The sequence below is a fragment of the Dipodomys merriami genome, unplaced genomic scaffold, assembly GCF_024711535.1.
Source record: "Dipodomys merriami isolate MVZ:Mamm:240054 unplaced genomic scaffold, mDipMer1.0.p SCAF_49, whole genome shotgun sequence".
In the NCBI taxonomy this organism is placed as follows: Eukaryota; Metazoa; Chordata; class Mammalia; order Rodentia; family Heteromyidae; genus Dipodomys; species Dipodomys merriami.
In genome coordinates this window covers 10,127,762-10,147,219 of record NW_027206057.1, presented here as the reverse complement: position 1 = coordinate 10,147,219, position 19,458 = coordinate 10,127,762, and the positions used below count along the sequence as shown (strand labels likewise).

Below are 19,458 nucleotides of genomic sequence, written 5' to 3'. Positions count from 1 at the left end.
TCTTTCTTTTATGGCTAGAGAAGTTGAGCATTTCTTCATGTATCTATTGGCCATTCTTATTTCCTCTTCAGAAAAATCTCTTTAAGTCTTTAGCCCACTTATTAATGGGGCGCTTGTTTCTTTGGGGATTTGTTGTTGGAGGATTTAATTTTTGAGTTCTAAGTATATTTTAGAATGAGGCCCTAGTCCATTGTATGGCTAGTGAAGATCTTCTTGGTGGGCCTTCTACTGATCTTGCTAGTTACGACCTTTGCCATGCTGAAGCTCTGCAGTTTCATACAATCCCATTTGTTCAACCTTTCTTTGATTTGTTGTGTTTCTGAGTCTTTATTAAGAAAATTTCATCCTGTGCCAATGAGTCGTAGAGTTTCTCCTATTCCTTCCTGTAATGTTTTCATGAAGTCTGCTTTTATTTTGAGGTCTTTGATCCATTTGGAGTTGATTCTGGTGCAGGGTGATATATAAGGATCTAGCTTTAGTTTTTCTACAGGTGTTTAACCAATTTTGCCAGTAGCATTTACTGAAGAGGCTGTCTTTCTTCCATTCTACACATAGAGCTCCCCTATGACCCAGTAATCCCACTTTTGAGCATTTACCCAAACAATCACAAACAAGGCCATATAAAAGCTGACAGCACAACTATGTTTATCACAGCATTATTCACCCAACCCAGATGCCCCTCAGTAGATGAATGGATCAAGAAAATGTGTGTGTGTGTGTGTGTGTGTGTGTGTGTGTAATGGAATTCTATGCCTCCATCAGAATGAAACTGCCCCATGTGTGTGTGTGTGTGTGTGTGTATGTGTGTGTGTGTGTGTGTGTGTGTGTGTGTGTAATGGAATTCTATGCCTCCATCAGAATGAAACTGCCCCATTTGTTAGGAAATGGAAAGACTTGGAAAAAATTATATTAAGTAAGACAGGCCCAAAGAAACATAGGTCCTATGGTTTCCCTAATTGGCAATAATGGCAATAACCAGTATATGTCTAGGACAAGCAGAAAACATCAAAAGCAATGCACATATGACCATATAAGATGATGCTAAGCAAAATGAACCCCAGGATAGGGATAAAAGAGGTTTTGTCTTTGTTGCTGTTGTTTTTAAATGTACTTATAATGCACTATGTGTTTTTTTTTTGTTTGTTTCTCTTGTATGTTCTTCCCTCATGGTATAACCCCTGTTTTCACTGTATGTGATTCTGGTGCCCTGCATCTTGTATATACATTTTTCTAATTTGGGAAGAGGAAGGGAAATAACAAAAAGCTGAAATAAGGATACAGGTTGACCCCTTTTAACAACGAGATTTACAAGACACTTTGGGATGGGGAAGGAGGAGTTGGGGAGGTGGGGAGGAATTGGGGAGGTGGGGAGGGAAAGGATGGTAGGGGAAAAACAAAGGAGGATGTAACAATGCTCTATAGGAAATGTACTCATTATCTTACTCAAGTAACTGTAACCCCTCTACAGTATTCTTACAATAAAAAGTGTATATATATATATATATATATTTTTTTTTTTTTTTAAGATATTTATTGTTCTGGGAAGGTGGCTCACTGGTAGAGTGCTTGCCTTGCATGCATGAGTCCCTGGGTTCAATTCTTAGCACCACATATGCAGAAAAAACTGGAAGTGGTGCTGTGGCTCAAGTGGTAGAATGCTAGTCTTGAGCTGAAGAGCTGAGGGACAGCACCCAAGCCCAGAGTTCAGGCCCCACGACTGACAAAAAGGAAAGAAAGAAACAAAGATATTTAGTAGCCAGTTGCCTCTAATCCTAACCACTCAGGAGTCTGAGATCTAAGGATCTCAGTTCAAAGCCAGCCCAGGCAAGAAAGTCCATGAGTCTCTTATCTCCAGTTAACCACCTCCAAATCAGATGTGGCACTCAACATGTTAGATAGAGTACTGGCCTTAAGTGAAAAAACTCAGCGACAGCACCCAAGTCCTGAGTTCAAGCCCCATGGTGAGGGGGGGAGGAGGGGTGGCCAGGGGAGGGGGGTTGGGAATGTTTACTAAAAAACACATGATCTGCTTTTCTACAGGTATAATGGACAGTGGGACCTTGGCCAAGAAGTACTTGATGACATAATTTATAGAGCGCAACTAGAACTCTTTTCTCAACCACTATTGGCAAGTTATTTTATTTGCTGTGTGTGTGTGTGTGTGTGTGTGTGTGTGTGTGTGTGTGTGTGTGTGTGTGTGTGTGTGTGTGTGTGTGTGTGTGTGTGTGTGTGTGTGTGTGTGTGTGTGTGTTTGTGTGTTTCTGTGTTCTTATGGGTGTGTGTTTCTGTGTTCTTATGGGGGCTTGAATTCAGGGCCTCACGTTCTCACTTGGCTTTTTAACTCAAGGTTGATGGTTGAGCCACACCTCCACTTCTGTTTTTTTGCTGGTTATTGTCTCAAATTTGTATGCTTGGACTGGCTTTGAACTGCAGTTTTCAGATCTCAACTTCCTGAGTAGTTATGAGTATATTCATGAGCAACTGGTGACTGGCTTCTTTCTTTTTTTTTTCTTTTTTCTTTTGCCAGTCCTGGGGCTTGAACTCAGGGTCGGGCACTGTTCTTGAACTTTGTTTGCTCAAGGATAGCACTCTACCACTTGAGCCACATCACTACTTCTGGCCTTTTTTTGTATGTGGAACTGAGGAGTTGAACCAGGGCTTCATGCATGCTAGGCAAACACTCTACTACTAAACCACATTCCCAGCCAACCCTTTTTTTTTTTTCTTTCATAAAGATCAGAAGTTTAGCCAGGCTCTGATGAATCATGCTTGTAATCCTAGCTACTCAGGAGGCTGAGAGCTGAGGATCACCGTCCATAGCCAGTTGGAACAGAAAAGTTTGTGAGATTCTTGCCTCTTTGAGCTGAGGCTCAAAGTGGTAGACCACTAGCTTTGAGCAAAAAGAGCTCAGGGACAGCATTCAGCCTCTAAGTTCAAGTCCCATGAACAACAAAAAAAGAAAGAACGAATAGAGGTTTATTTTTCTAGAGGCTTGCTTATTCTTCATTAAGTATATCTGTGCCTAAAAGTGGCACTAGTATATTTCATACAGAATAAAAGTAAAGTTCAAGTAAACTAAAGAATTAATGTTTTGGGGTTATTTTTTGCTTTTGTTTTTTGGGGGGCTTTTTTTTGTTTTTGGTTGTAGGGCTTGAACTCAGGGCCTGGCGCTGTCCTTGAGCTCTTTCATTCACGGCAAGTGCTCTACCACTTTGAGCTACAGTTCCAGTTCCAGTTTTCTGATGGGTAATTAAAGTCTCATGAACTTTCCTGTCTGTTCTGGGATTGAACCACGATCCTCAGATCTCAGACTTCTGAATAGTTAGGATCAAAGGCATAAGCCACCAATACTTGATTTAAACCATTCATTTTTAAAGCCAATAACTTTATTCTGTATTAAAGGTTCATATTACTCTATAAATAATTAAATGTCACAAATATAAATTTAATTGATTAATTAAAAGACAAATGTAAACATCTAGTAGGGGTATAAGGAACACATTGTTTGTCTTATGATCTTAACTTTGACTGTCTTATACATAGCAATTTTGTAGTGGTTGCTTGTTTTCTTTGATTCTGTATTCTATGTCTAGAATATGTATCCCAGAAAACTGATTTAAATTAAAAAGAGATACTTACATTAGTCTTTCAAGTGCTAGAATTATAGGTATGCCTCACCATGCCTGACCGATTATTATTTCTGTCCAGTTTTATGATATAACTTATTTAAAAATACAGATTATATACTTTCTACTCCAGTACTTTTATAAAAACATTTTATTTATATTATTTAATATTTTAATATTGAAGTAGTATTTGAAATATAATTTGACATTTCAATTCCTGCTTTTCTTATCTCATTATCTAATTTTACCTTAAGGGTTACATTAAGACAAATAGAAAGTATAGAAAGTAAGATAAAAGTTGCATTATCATAGGGAGTGGCACTGTGGCTCAAGTGGTAGAGTGTTAGCCTTGAGCAATAAGAAGCTCAGGGACAACACCCAGGCCCAGAGTTCAAGCTCCAGGACTGGCAACAAAACAAAACAAATCAACAACAACAAACCCAAAACACATTTAACATCATAAAAATATCTATTTTTTCCTCTGTAATTTAAGTATAAGTGATTGTTTCATGGCAATATAGATGAAGGGATTAGTAATCTCTTGTCCTAGAATATTCCTTTATTGTTGGTGATCTCTGAGGTACACAGTAAATAATCAATACCCTTCTCACTATTCAAATCTAGTGCCACATGGTAAGCAAAACAGTTGGCAGATGGACAAGTAGGCATAATTTATATTACTGATAAGGCTAAAGTCAAACACTTTACTTCTTACCTACCCATGGAAATCCCATTGCAGAAAAGGGCTGAGTATGCATCTCAGAGGTACATTTATCTAGGCAATTACATTCCAAATGTACTTGTCCAAATGAAAGATGAGAGAAAAAAATCCTCTCATTCAAGATCTTTGCTACATTAATACTGTCCATTCAAACTACCAGTTCAGATGGCAGTTGATTACCAACCAGCCTTCGTGATCTTCTAGGGAGCAGAAAGTAGTGGAATACAATGTCAGAAATATTTAAGAAAAATTTCTTCTCATAGAAGCAGATAGTGCAGAAAAAATTGATCATTGGGGCTTGGAAGGTGGCTCAGTAGTAGAGTACTTGCCTTGCATGCTTGAGGCTCTGGGTTCGATTCCACAGTACCACATAAGCAGAAAAAGCTGGAAGTGGCACTGTGGCTCAAGTGGTAGAGCGCTCGCCTTGAGCTGAAGAGCTGAGGAACAGTACCCAGGCCCAGAGTTCAGGCCCCATGACCGGAAAAAAAAAAATTGATCATCACTAGAGGTTAGATTTCCTATGTTCTTTACCATCTGAAGATGTAAAAACTTATTCTGACTTTTATCAGCTTGCAAATGTTAAGCACTTTCACTTTGGGAATTTTTTTTCTCTTTGAAAGACAACTTCAAGGGATCAGTGGGGTATATTTTAAAAATAAATTCTTATTTCAAAAGCCCATCCTTTTATAAGATAATTCAGACTATGGGAAATACAAACAATTTTTTTGTACCAGTGCTAGGGCTTGAACTGACTGCCTAGGTGTTATCTCTTAGCTTTTTCACTCAAGGCTAGTGCTTTACCACTCTAACCACAGTTCCATTTCTGTTTTTTTATGGTGATTAATTGGACATAAGAGTTTTACAGACTTTTCTGCCTGGACTGGCTTCAAATTGTGATCCTCAGATCTCAGCCTCCTTAGTGGGTAGGATTTCAAGTGTGAGCCAGTGGTACCTGGCTAAGATATAAACATTCCTGACACATTTGCACTTTTATAATACAAGTTTTAAGTAGATACTTAAAAATTATGGAAACATGATTTATATAATAAGCAAAAACTATATGTTGGCTGTAAATTTGTATAGACTTATATTGTAATTTTAGGTTGCCAATGCCATGAAAAACTCATTACCATTTGATGCTCCTGATTCTTCACAAGAAGGACAGAAAGTACTTAAAGTGGAAGTCACTCCAACAGTGCCGAGGATTTCTCGGACTGCAATTACAACTGCTTCCATCCGTCGTCATAGATGGAGGAGAGAAGGTGAGTACAAAATTCCAATAGTCTGCTTATGATCCAAGTAAACTTATCATTGTTTGTCCTGATAATATTAAAGCATTGAATCATAGTACTTTGTGTAATTGAAGTAAAATGTTTTAGTTTTTAAAATAGAATTTAAAATGTGCTTATATAATTTTAAAGTAAATATACTTTATAAAGTAGAAAGGCGTTAAAGACTGCTGTATGAATGTTAGAACAGAAAATAAGACCAGGTTAATTTTTGTTAATCTTTGTCACTTTAAGCCTGTTAAATGGGGAGTTGGGGGAAAGGTGCATGTATGAGCATTGTGGGAGAAAACTATAAACTGGCTAAACTAACAGTACAATACAAGATATCCAAAAAAGAGTTGACTCTTGTTTTTGTATTTTTATCTTTAGTTTTCCTTTTTTGTAAGTGCTGAGCACAGCAGTATTTCATAGACATTTGGTACTTGAACAGCCAACCTGTCTTGCCTAAGAGGTTTTCATTGCCATTTTAATGATCCCTATAGTTTTGTCCTATTCATTTGCAAACCTCACATTGTTCATCTGCTGCCTTATGTGTGTGCGTGCTGTGCACACACATGCAACTATATAAATATTACTTGTGTTAATATCATATCCATATATACATTTTCTTATCTGCCTGGGTCGAAATGCTCCGAAAAGAATAGAGCAGCACAAAAGCACTAAAATTTTATATGTTGAATCCCAGATGGCTTTGACTTCTCAAACGAGGCTGACTCGAGTATTCCTGGCTCCCCGATCCAACACGGCTCCACTGACCTAGGGACCAAACGTGTGCAAGAGGGGGAGGTGCTGGTGCGCAGGACCCCTGAGCATGGCTCGCCGGAGCCCAACTCGGCAGCAGCCACAACAGAGGGTAGGACAGAGATGAGGAGGCAGAAGTCAGTGAGGCAGTTACTGGAGAAGGATCCTGGCTCTCTATCCCCAAGCAGAACTTCTTTCCATTCTAGTGTGTCTTTCTATTACCCCAGGGCATATTAGCTACTCCTTGCAAAGCACCCCTCCTCCCCATATGCCTAGCACCAGGTTAAGTACAATCTGTAGTTGCCATTTGTGCTGGCCTGGAATCTGCATCCCTGTGTAATCAAAGAACAGCTTGGCATGGCTACTAACAAATCAGGGTCCTGTATTAAAAGGTCTGCAAATGCTTGGAATTTTTTCATTACTGAGCATGTTTATTCTAACATTAGGAAAGAAAAAAATGCACCCAATGAACATAATCCTTATTAGTCTATTTTAATGTATTTATATGACAATTCTTTTAAGATCTGTGAAGAAAGTTTTAAAACACTAGTGTACTAGAAAATTGAAGTGGAGCTGGTCTTTTATATATACATACATTCAGCTAATTAGAATTTCTTTCTTTACGAAGTATGTTGGTTTGATTAGCTTTTTATAATCTGTGGCTTAAGTTGCCTAGGTCCAACGGATGCTGACATCTTTATTCTATGAATGTGTTATCCTGGTACACAGTGCATTTTATAATTTATTGTGAATAATGGTTACATTATGTAGCTCACAAATAAAATTGAAATGTATTATTTAGAGGTAGGTATCTTAAAATGAGAATTCCAACCCTTCCACCTCTGGTACTGTCTGCAAAAGAACACATCTCTCTGACAGGAAAGTATTTACCTGCTGTTTTGCATGTAATACCACAGGAGTTAGCTTTGTGAAAGAGGGAACTATAGCTAAATAGTAATGTATCCCACTGTGGAACCTGACACTGTTGAAGTTTCATACTAATTCATGAAATAAAAGTAACTTTAAAGGTGTATACTACACTTTTTAATGTATTTTAAAGACCAAATGTACTTAAAACATTTAGCTTCCACCTTAAAGAAGTCTCTTTCTCTTTGGTGCATTAGAACTTTGAGCATGCTCAGTAAGAATCTAAGTTTACCCTCTGTTCTTTGCCCATTTGTCCAAATCAGCCTTATTTCATCTAACAGTGTTGCATGTGCATGACCAATAATCCAGAGAAGTTGGTGTTGTTTTAGGGATCCTTCTTTATATGGTTATGGAAGCTGCAGCCTTCTTGGCCTTCTCTTTTTATATTTTTGTATCTCCTTATGTTATCCCTAAAGGTTAGTTTCATCTTGTCTAAACGTATAAGAAATGAGACTAGAGTATATGAAGAACCCAGAGTTAACCTCCATTGAATAATGACCTATTTCTCAATATTCTATGTGACTAAGTGAACTATTTAATTCTAGATAGTGTGTTATTTATCTGAAGCATTGCTTCCAATTCTTCAGAAGTTGTACATTTTGAGCAAGAAAACAAAATAGTAACTTCTTTTTAATATCTTACTATATCCTATTAAATATTAAAATAACCTATTTTAGTAAGCTGTTAAGGGTATGTAGCCATAAGGAAAGAAGAGTGTTTGGGGTTTCTAAAAGAATATTTCACCTTTTAATCTAGGATCTAAAGATTAGTATTAGTAGCAGCTAAATTTAGAGGAAAGTCAGCTTTGAAAAGTTCACTGAGAATCATGTTCAGTTGTCTCTTTTTTTGGATCATAAATGATATTAAGCAATTAGGAAGAAAACTGCAAACAAAAACTGGGTGCTGGTGACTCACATCTGTAATCCTAGCTACTCAGGAATCTGAGATTTGAGGATCACAGTACAAAACCAGCCCTGGGCAGGAAAGTCTGTGAAACTCCTATTTCCAATTAACTACCAGAAAACTGGAAGTGGAGCTGTGGCTCAAGTGGTAGAGCACTAGCCTTGAGCAAAAGAGTCCATAGACAGAGCCTAGGCCTTGAGTTCACCCCCATGACTGACAAAAAAAACCAACAACAAAACTACAAACAAAAAATGTTATGAGGCAATTGCCTTTGTTATTCTTTGAGATTTTTTTTTTAAACAGAAGGAAGGAAATTACTAGAACCTATGAATAATTTTGGTAATTATGTAGTTTGCTGCAAATTTTGAATGAAAGAAAATTTCCTTTTTAAGAGAAAACATGTTTTGTATGATGGTTTTAGTTTTATAATTAAAATTATGTTTATTATATTTGAAATTTAGAAGAGACTGTTATCTCTGTCACCTGTCGCTAAACTGAAGGCAGTGACTATGATTGGAATATAGTCAGTGTTTTATTAGACTGTAATAATCATCCCCATTATATAAAATTTTTACCAGTACATTCTCTTGCATGGTGGCTTTTCTGTTATCATCATCCCTTTGATGGCCATTTTGCTTAAGTATCTGATCTGCATGTAGCAAGATTCAGAGCTAGCACTAAGTCTCTCAGTCTCTTTTCCTAATTAAATAAGCCCAATGTTAAATTTCTGCCTCCTCCCAGTTTGACATTACTGATACTACTTCTGAACCAATAACAATTCTTGGGCATTTTGGAGTACTTTATACTAATTGTAAATAAATTATTAAATAATATATGAAGCTGGGCGCTGGTGGCTCACGCCTATCATCCTAGCTACTCAGGAGGCTGAGATCTGAGGATCACGGTTCAAAGCCAGCCCAGGCAGGAAAGTCCATGAGACTCTTATCTCCAATAAAAACCACTAGAAAACCGGAAGTGGCACTATGGCTCTAGCTGAAGAGCGCAGGGACAGCCACACGACCAACCAAAAAAAAAAAAAAAATATATATATATATATGAATATACTTAAAATTTTTATTTTGAGTTATACTTCTTTTGAAGGGGTTGAGAGAAGTAGTGTCAGCTGTTATTATTTTATTAAATGCATTTTTACATGGCTTTGCATGATGATTAAACCTTATTAAACTGCTGGATATATATATGTGTGTGTGTATATATATATATATATATATATATAAAAAACAGGATATCTTTTGCTTTAAGGATGTACTATTCTTTTCTAGAATGAAAGAAATGTGAGAAAATATTCCTAAGAAAATATTTTTCTAGGTACTATGTTAAATAAAAGATTGTGTTTAAATATTTTATAAACATTTTGCTTGGATAACTGTATTTCAAAGTAATATTATTATATTGTTTTCTAACATTATACCTTAATTATAATGTTGATGTCTCTTTTACAGAATCTCGTTTTCTTGCAGTATGGGAAAAACATTTAATAATGTATCAAATCAAGACCACTTTTTGGAAGGAAAAAAATTACTTTTTAAGAGAATGTTTAATCATACTTTCAGTAAAAATTAGGCTGTGTGAAAATCACAAGTTTAAAGTATCATATGCTTCTCTTCCCAGAAAACATCAGTATAATAATTTTTTTACTAATTGAAGTTTCTATATAGCTATTATAGAATTTTATAAATATGATAATGATACATCTGAATGCTAAGAATCTAAAATATTATAGAATACCTAATACAGACATTAAAAGTCCTTAAAAATCCAGTAGTTCTCTATTACTGTACCTTGATAATATTTTCTTTATATTGATCAAGAAAATATGGAAAACAGTACATAGAATTGTCCATAAGATAAATAGTGCCGGGTGCTGGTGGCTCACGCCTGTAATCCTAGCTACTCAGGAGGCTGAGATCTGAGGATCATGGTTCCAAGCCAGCCCTGGCAGGAAAGTCTGTGAAACTCTTATCTCCAATAAACTTGAGCTGAAGAGCTGAGGGACAGCGCTCAGGCCCAGAGTTCAAGCCCCACAACCAAAAAAAAAAAAAAAAAAAAAAAAAAAGATAAATAGTATTGTAAAATTCCTGGAAGCATGTCTTTTTATTTTGAATGATAAAATTTATGTGTTCCATATTAAAAGTGTTTAAAACATGTAGAAGTAGATAGCTGTTAAATAAATGTAAGATTTTTATTATAGTTAATAAAAGAATTTGATGAATAGGCCACATAATTTTTTTATATAATTCTAGAGATTTGAAACTAGAAAAGAATCTCTTTTGCACAGTCTACTATATGATGGATTACAGAAGATAAGAAGGAAAGTTGTTCGTTTTTGAATGGGTCAAATGGTAAATTGTGTTATCTGCCTAAATATTCATAGTATGCCAGGTATTGTCAAGATAGTTAAAAAAACTGGACTTAAACAATTAAAACTAAACACAATGAATAATAGAACATAGGAACTAGGGTTCTGTATAGAGGTATATTTTCCTAAATACAATGAGTAACAGAATATAGGATACTAGGATTTTATATAGAAATTTATTTTCCTAAACTAGTTAGAAAAAGGATAGTAAGACCATTATTGATCAATAGCAGACATTTGAGCGATTAGGTCATTTTTGTTGATTCACAACTGCTTTTTTACTTAATTGACCTATTGCTTAACCTGTCTGGTTTGTGTTTTAGGTGCTGATGGTGTAAATGGAGATGAATCTGTAAACCTGAATGATGCAGATGAAGGATTTTCATCAGGGGCTTCCCTTAGCAGCCAGCCAATTGGGACCAAACAATCCTCTTCTTCTCAGAGGGGAAGCTTAAGGAAAGTAGCAGCTGGGCGTTCAGCCAAAGATAAAGAAACAGCATCTACCATCAAATCCAATGAGAGTCCTCGAGATTCAGTAGTTCACAAGCAGTATATACAGCAACCAGCTGATCTTACTGTAGATTCAGTTGAGCTAACACCGATGAAGAAACACCTGAGCCTTCCTGCTGGCCAGGTGGTGCCAAAAACCAATAGCTTAAGTCTAATACGGACAGCCAGTGCTTCCTCAAGTAAATCATTTGACTATGTAAATGGCAGTCAAGCAAGTACCAGCATCGGAGTTGGCACTGAGGGGGTTACTAATCTAGCAACTAACAATGCTAATCGATATTCAACTATCAGTCTCCAGGAAGACCGGCTAGGTCAAGCTGGTGAAGGTAAAGAGCTCCTCAGTCCAGGAGCTCCCTTAACCAAACAGTCTCGATCCCCAAGTTTCAATATGCAGCTAATATCCCAGGTGTAGTTTTGATGTCCTCTCTCTTCTTTCTGCATAACCTTTAAAACTGAACATTTCATTGTGCAAGAAGACACTTCATCCCATATTGTGAAAATAATATTGGTCATCGTAATCAAATTTGATTTAGTTTAGGTATCTTCATACTGTATTTTGTATGGAAAAAGCAATAAGGTTTTCTTTTCCCTCTTCCTATATCTTCTCTTTACCTATTCTTTGTAAATGTGTTTGTGAAACAGTATAAAACGTTTGCCTTTTCCATGCCTTCCTTTCTCCTTGGGTGATGTGCAATCCATTGTAGGCTGATCGGTCCCATTTCAACACTGTGAGACTGAGGATATGTCAGAGGAAATGGTGTATATGATCCCTATGGAATGATTCTTTGGCTTTCATTTAAAAACAAAACGGGTTTGTTCACATAATCAATAAGAACTATGAAGACGGTTGGATCATACTTTTTTCTCTCTTAACCAGGAGTGCCTCAGAGATTCTGCTATGACTTTGGACTTCTCTGAGTCTGTGCAGTCATGTTCTTGAGAAGCATGAGGAAAGGAGGTAGACTGTTGCACTTTTTCATTAAAATGAGGCTAGCTCTTTTTTTCTTCTGTTTTGTTAATCCTGAGGATGTAAATGTTCAATTAGTGAGGCATTTAAATCAATTTGTGATCACCTCCATTGGAGGGTAGGACTCTTTAAGTTGATTGTGTAATTGATAATGCACTTTCTCAATGGCTCTCTGGTCATTATTAACATGTCTTCCCTCTTCCCACAAGGACTTAGGTCATTTCTGTCTTTCAAGTTTGAAGAACAAATCAGAGAATCCAAGGGGCATGTTATATTTTCCAGGAATGATTGACACTTGGTGCTGGGGTTTTATGGGGGGAGGGGTAGTTTTGTTTAGCCTATGTGGGATTGTGTGTGAGAGGATGTTTTGATTTTGTTTTCCTTTGTGAGCTGATGATGACTGAACTGTAGTACTGTACGTCTTCAGGTAAAGAGAGGGATTTCTCAGTCCACTTTCTGTGATGCTAGACTATTGGAGAAACCCTTTCAGCTGCTTTCTAGATGTACCTAAATTCAGTCAGATATTTTGGATTAAGACATCTAAAGTCCTGACAGATCATATATTCTCCAAGGAAATACATCAGGGACAGATAATTGGCTGGAAACATTGATGCTTCAATGTGACACATTTTTATAGAACATTTCTACCAGGGGGTACTGACTTGATTTCTCTTTTAAGGACCACACTGCCTTTGTGTTTAATGTAATGCAATTTGTGTATCTTCTAGTCAAATATCTGCAAAGTTTCTCATTTTTATAAAACTTTGGAATCATGCCAGTAAGCTAGATGTTGAATGTATGTAAGTAGCATTTGGTAACTGCTAAGAAGTTATAAAAGTATATTATTGGTTTAAGAATTTTTTCTGGTTTGGTTATAACCTCTTCTGGGTCTCAGGCACTAATGTTTGAAAAAGAAGGGAATATATTGGGTTTTTGAAAATCAGTATTGTAACTTAAACTTCTGTAAATTATCTTTCCACAACATTCATGAGTTATACCTGTCTTTGTACTTTCAGACATTTTTACTTCATTATTGTGCAAGAAAGAATACACTGAGTTTATAGAAAGTATTCTCCTAATTAACAAAGTTTAAAATTTTATCTCTACCAATTAAAACTACAGTAGATTTTGATAACCAGAAGATGCCTCTTATTTTTTTCACACCTAAAATTTCCTTCTTCCCTCCTTTTTTTTTTAATTATTAAGAGCATTTTTAAAAAAGAAGACCTTATCTTAAACTCTTCACAAGAAGAATGGTTGAATTTAATGGTCTGTAACATTTTTCAGCTCTTAAGAATATAGAAAACTAGAACCTGAGCTAGTATTTACTTTGCCAAAGTCCAAGGTAAAGCTAAAAGTTGCCAGGTGATTTTAGTGATTTGTGTGTGTGTGTGTGTGTGTGTGTGCACGCACATACCATGTGTATCAGTTATCACAGGCATATTTTAGATGTCTCCATTTAACTAGGGATGTCAAGTAAATGAGTTTTTGAAAATACAATCAGAATACATGAGGTAAATGTTTATAACATACTAAAAAGGACAAAGTTTCAAGTATGTAATGAAAGTAATGTAGTTCTTTCAGTGAGTGAAACCTCCACTGTAGCTGGAGGTCATTCACTTTATGGTAGAAATAGCTGTCTATATAGGAGCTAATGGGCTGTTTTAAGTTCACCAGGTTGTACATATACTGGCATCTGAATCAAGCATAATTTTAAAGCACAAAGAAAATAACCAAAAGTTACAATAATAAATATAATGAAAGTTACTTTGGCTAGTAATCTAATGCTGTACCTGAAAAATTAGCTTAAAATTTTTCATCTTAGGATTTAATTTATTTGTATGTATATGTATGTATAGGTTTTGTATGTATATATACATACCCATTAATATTTTATAATCCTGTAACTTTTGTTTTCATTCTTTTAGGTATTGTGACTGGTCCCAATGAAGAAATATTTCACATAGTTTAGGCTTTGCCTTCAAGGTTTTAGAACAGATTTCCTGTACAAGATACAGTTAAAATGAAATGAGTTAGTTTAGCAAACTATCAAGTTTAAAAAATTATATTCTTTTTGTAGGAAGTTTTATTTCAGGTATATAACAGTTATTACAAATATATGCAAGCAGTTTTTAGACTTTATCCTTTAAGAACACCTTGTTTTTATATTTCTTTTATTTAAAAAAAAAGTCCACTCATCTATGGAAAGTAATGTAGGGAGAGAAAATATTTATTTTCTATAATAAAACAATTTGGTGCCATCTATTCCAGAGTGGATTAAAGAACTATCTGAAAGTTTGAGAACTCTTCTTATGACATTAATTTTAAAACATGACTAGAAAGCAAACTAAAGTGTAAAATGAAAATTTAACTTAGTAAGATTTTAAAATATGAAGATATTTCATGTCGGGTGCCAGGGGGGTCATGCCTGTAATCTGAACCATTCAAGAGGTGGAGATCCAAAGGATTATGGTTCAAAGCCAGCCCAGGGAAAAGAGTCAGTGAAACTCCATATTCAAAATAACTAGAGAAAAGCAGGGCTGAAGGCATGGCTCAAGTGGTAGAGCACCAGCTAAGCAAGAAAACTGAATAAATGTGAGACCTTGAGTTCAAGCCCCAGTACCATGACCCCCCTTCAATATATGTGCTAGGGAGAAAAATGGTTTCATTAAAAAGCCTGATCTGTTACCACTATTCTTAATGTTCCCACTCTTCTGTACCTATTTATTATTGAGTCATAATTCTTGTTCTATAAAAGACCTTATAGATAATTTGGAAGTCTTTTCTTTTCCCCTCACCACATAATCATTCCTCCTAGGAAGTTGAGGCTCAAAGAGGTTGTGACATAAGTCACAAAACTAAGAAGCAGAGCCAGAATCAACCTCATCTCCCATCAGATACATTTTTTATCTCACCACTGCCTCTCTTTGCCTGTTACATGGTAAATATGGTACATAATACTTTCCACTCTAGGTTCTTTACATTTCTTCTCTAATAGTTGGTGAATATAGCACATAAAGGAAAGTATTAAATCCAGAAAAATGTAGAGTAATATAGATGGGGAACTGTTAAATATTTAGGTATCAATAGAGATATAATGGTAGGTACATTATTCTAACTTATGCCTTAATAACTTTCTGCCACATAATAATTATATGCTGCCATGTTGTGGGGATTTATTTAAATGAAAAATAAGCCCACTGGAATGGATTTCATCAGTGTTTCTAGCTATTTTAATGTTATTTTTGAATCAGCTAGCTTTCAGTTAATTGTATTACACAATGGAATATTGCAAAATAAAGATAAGTAAATTCCATTAAATTCTAATACAGAGAGATTGGACCTAACTGTGCTTAGAGCAGCTAAAAGCAATATTTCCATGTGTTTAAGAAAGGATTATAGTATAAAGCTTATTATTCCATAATGGAACAATGACCACGATGTGATTTAAAATGTATATACCATATAAAATGTCATTAAGGTGATAGTCTCAGCTATATAAGCTTAATATTTTCAATGTGTATTCTCAAATTCCACTTAGTAGCTTTAAACTTATTATAACTATTTATTAGACACTGGAATCCTGAGAATAACTTCAGATTGTTTTGTTTGCACTATTTTGTGAATATTTTAAAGAAGTAGGGTATTTTTCTTCCCTCACTTTGTGAGGTTTGTATGGGTCCATTTTTAAGTACTTTGATTGTTGACCATCAGTTGTCTCATTTAATTCTCTGCATGTTCATTTGTAAATAAAATATGTCTTTATGAGTAGCATACTGTATAAACACTGGAAGGAAGATCTCTCAATTTCTGATCTTGGATTACATCACAAAGTAAGTTTGGATTTTCTAAAACAAACCAGTATTTCAGTTATATATTTGTTTTTTAGTTTGAAAAACTTCAATAGGTCATAGTAGTGATCAGATAAACACAATTTTTGAGAACTTTTCTATACTATGGCAATGTTAAACAGTCTGAACATGACTTTTTATCTTTCAAGTTGAATGGTTACTGTCATTGTTTGACTACCATGTTGGTTGAGACACTTACTTGTAATACTTTAATTTTTTAAAGTGCTTTTTGGGAAAAAATTGAAAAACGAACTAGATATTGATAATTTAGTCTTAAAATTTAGGGCATTTGTCAGACTATAATATGGAAATTAATATGCTTCATAAAATCATAATGAGTTCCAAGATTGGTACAATTTTCATGCTAAAGTGGTCATGATTATTTAAGACAAATTTTAATATTAATTGAATTATGTATATCTAAAGGGTAGGATACATCATGCTGGTTCTAAACATACATAAGAAATACTGTTTGTAGGAGTAATCACCCAGTGATGTATGCACATTTATTCTGACCCCAACCACACAATCACAAAATTTTGGTCACTTCTTCAGTATTTTTGTAATCTTAGTTCTGTGAGAAATATACACAAAAGCAAATTTAACTAAGAAGTTAGCTGAGAGCTAAGAAAGATGTGAAATAACTGGCAGCATAGTACAGAAATGTGGGTTCTGTGTTTTGCTTCTGAGTTTTGAGAGTATGGTGTTCGCTTTGGCAGCACATATACTAAAATTGGAGAGCATGTATTCATAATATATTTGATGTTTACAAATTGTGGCATTTTCCCTGCTGTTACGTTTAATACAGATTTTACAAAACAAATAGAATTAGGTGTGGCTTAACAAAACCTTTTTAAAAAATGTATTTGGAGGTAGGTCTAATAAAGAGATCTTTTTTATTTTCAAGGAGAAATTATCTTAATTGGACATCCCCATCTACAGAATTTGTATTAATCTGGTTTGCTATATTTGAGTGTAACCAGCTCAGTGTTAATCATAGAAGAGAAAAAATTTAACTCTTTTGATAATTACAAAATTTATCAAAATGGTATCAACCAGATCCATTTTAGAATACTTGTTATGGAAGGAAGCTCCACTCAATGTTAATGCTTTGTAACCCCAAGAGAAATAAAGATTAAAAGATTCTTTGCCTGAAAAGTACCAATATATAAGCTATAGGATTGGATCTGAATTTTTTCTTTTGTCAATAATGCATCAATAAGCGGGGCGCTGGTGGCTCACGCCTGTAATCCTAGCTACTCAGGAGGCTGAGATCTGAGGATCGCGGTTCAAAGCCAGCCTGGGCAGGAGAGACCGTGAGACTCCTATCTCCAATAAACCACCAGAAAACTGGAAGTGGCGCTGTAGCTCAAGGGGTAGAGTGCTCGCCTTGAGCTGAAGAGCTGAGGGACAGCGCCCAGGCCCAGAGTTCAGGCCCCACGACCGACAAAAAAAAAAAAAGCATCAATATTTCAGCAAAAATACAGGTTAAAGAATAAGTCCCAATATTATTCCACATGACACATTTTTATATCTCCTTAACTAAAATTAATGATTTTGCTCATCAGTATTGAATAAAAGGGATAAATTATTATATTGTATAATTAAAATTGTGGGGCAAATTATGGAAATGCACCTCTTTCAATGGGAATGGTAATTATTTCTATTAAGTATGATATTGTTTAAACTGGTACTGTTCATTTACATAATTTATCATCAACTCAAGTGGTTTTTTTTCTTTGTATAAAAACAGGATTGGGTCAAGAAGAACAAATATTTTTAAAATGTATAGACTAAAAAGGATTAAAAGTTTTATTTAAATTATTAAATAATTACTTGTTTAAATCATGAAACAGTCTAGGCGCTGGTGACTTGTGCCTATAATCCTAGCTACTCAGAAAGTTGAGATCTCAGGATCATGGTTCAAAGCCAGCCTGGGTAGGAAAGTATGAGACTTATCTCTAATTAACCACCAGAAAAGTGGAAGTGGAGCTGTGGATCAGAGTGCTAAAGTGGTTGCCTTGAGCAAAGAGCTCAGAGACAGCGTATAGGCCTTGAGTTCAAGCCCCGTTACTGACAAAAATGTAATAAAACATGAAACATAATTTCACGTTCATTGATGTTCAGAACAAATTTAACGTTTTTTTTCAATTCAAGTGGTAGTTTAAAAACTAATGAATATATTGATTACATGTCTTAGAGTAAATTGGCTTTCTAACAATCACTGATAAAGGTTTGGGTTTGATTTTTCTTAAGATTTTATCATCTAAACTATTGAGAGTTATACTCCATGTGGTAGAAAATATTTGTAGTAAGTTTATCCATTATTTTATATTGAATCTTTTTGTTCATAACTAAAAAGTATTTTACACTAAAATTAGCCTTTACACTCCATTTACTGGCTAAATGAACTTATTTTACAGTGCAGATTATTTTCCCACTGCTTTTTTCAAGATAATTTGGCACTTCTGTGCTATGCAATTTCTGAAGGATTTTTTATTTTACTACTTTTGCTTTATATAATCTGTTCTCTGTAACAATAGACAAGGAAACAAATACCCAACTTTCATATATTTGTTTCATAAAAGGACAGGGAGTGTATACATCAGCTTAAAAACAAAACAGCATTGCACTATTGCTTGGTATAAAACTTCCCAGGTATGTGGAGAGAGGTACTGGTGAAATTTAAATAGGTAGGCATGTAGGAATTATGATCGCTATTGAGTGATCTCCTTTCAAATTTGGACTAGTGAATATCTTTCCAGAACTGAAGAAAAAACAACTTGCACATTAAAATCGTATTTCCTGGTGCATGTAAGCCATTATCCTGTCTTACTGAATTGATTAATGCCATGATTGTTGAAATGTGAAATGTAGTCACTGTTGACATTGTAAATATCTGCCAGAGATTAAAAAATATTTTAAGTCATTGTAAATAAAGATGTATAAAATTTAATGTCAGTCCGCAATGCAGAAACATATCTCAGATGTTAAATATTGTTTCTTGAGGGATGTGTAATTTTCCCTATGTGTATCTAGTTAAGAATGTACATTTTCTTTTGTACAGTATAAAAATATAGCTTTATTTGGCTTTTAAGTGGATTTCCCTGAGTTGATTTTTCCCTACCTACCTAAAGTTTATACATTATAAGTCCTTTCACTGTATTTTTTGAAAGCATGCCATCTTATTTATGTATATCTGAAATTTTAATTTATGCAATACTCTACTGAAATAAGACAATACATAAAATTACTTATAAAATAAGTAACAAAGGTAGGCAGTATATTAATATATTAAAAAAGATTTCATACCTTTCTATATGTTTATTGTAGGGACACAAATTTAACACTGTATTGAAACTGGAAATTTGGACATAAAAAAAAAAAAACCTGTCTCTGGGGTGGGGTGAGGGATGTCTAAATTGGACTTTCCAGCATATCAGTTGAAGAGATGAGAGCTGTTGAACAGCAAAGATTTGATTGAATTTGGCCAGAAACACACAGAGAGAGACTCAGTGACAATTGATTGTCTAAAGAGTATTA

General features: G+C 34.9%; 1 protein-coding gene across 4 annotated transcripts in view; it reads left to right on the top strand.

Moving 5' to 3' along the window:
* The window catches only part of Hycc2 (hyccin PI4KA lipid kinase complex subunit 2), a 58,872-nt gene extending 39,855 nt beyond the window's left edge, over positions 1 to 19,017 (top strand). For 3 of the 4 annotated variants that reach the window (XM_069995792.1, XM_069995793.1, XM_069995795.1), the window contains 4 exons: positions 2,041 to 2,128; positions 5,450 to 5,609; positions 6,322 to 6,489; positions 10,911 to 19,017. In XM_069995792.1, the coding sequence (XP_069851893.1) occupies positions 2,041 to 2,128; positions 5,450 to 5,609; positions 6,322 to 6,489; positions 10,911 to 11,509 (1,015 nt within the window). In that variant the 3' untranslated portion in view covers positions 11,510 to 19,017. The remainder of the gene's footprint in view (positions 1 to 2,040; positions 2,129 to 5,449; positions 5,610 to 6,321; positions 6,490 to 10,910) is intronic. The other variant, XM_069995794.1, reaches the window with a different exon arrangement.
* The last annotated feature ends 441 nt before the right edge of the window (positions 19,018 to 19,458 follow it).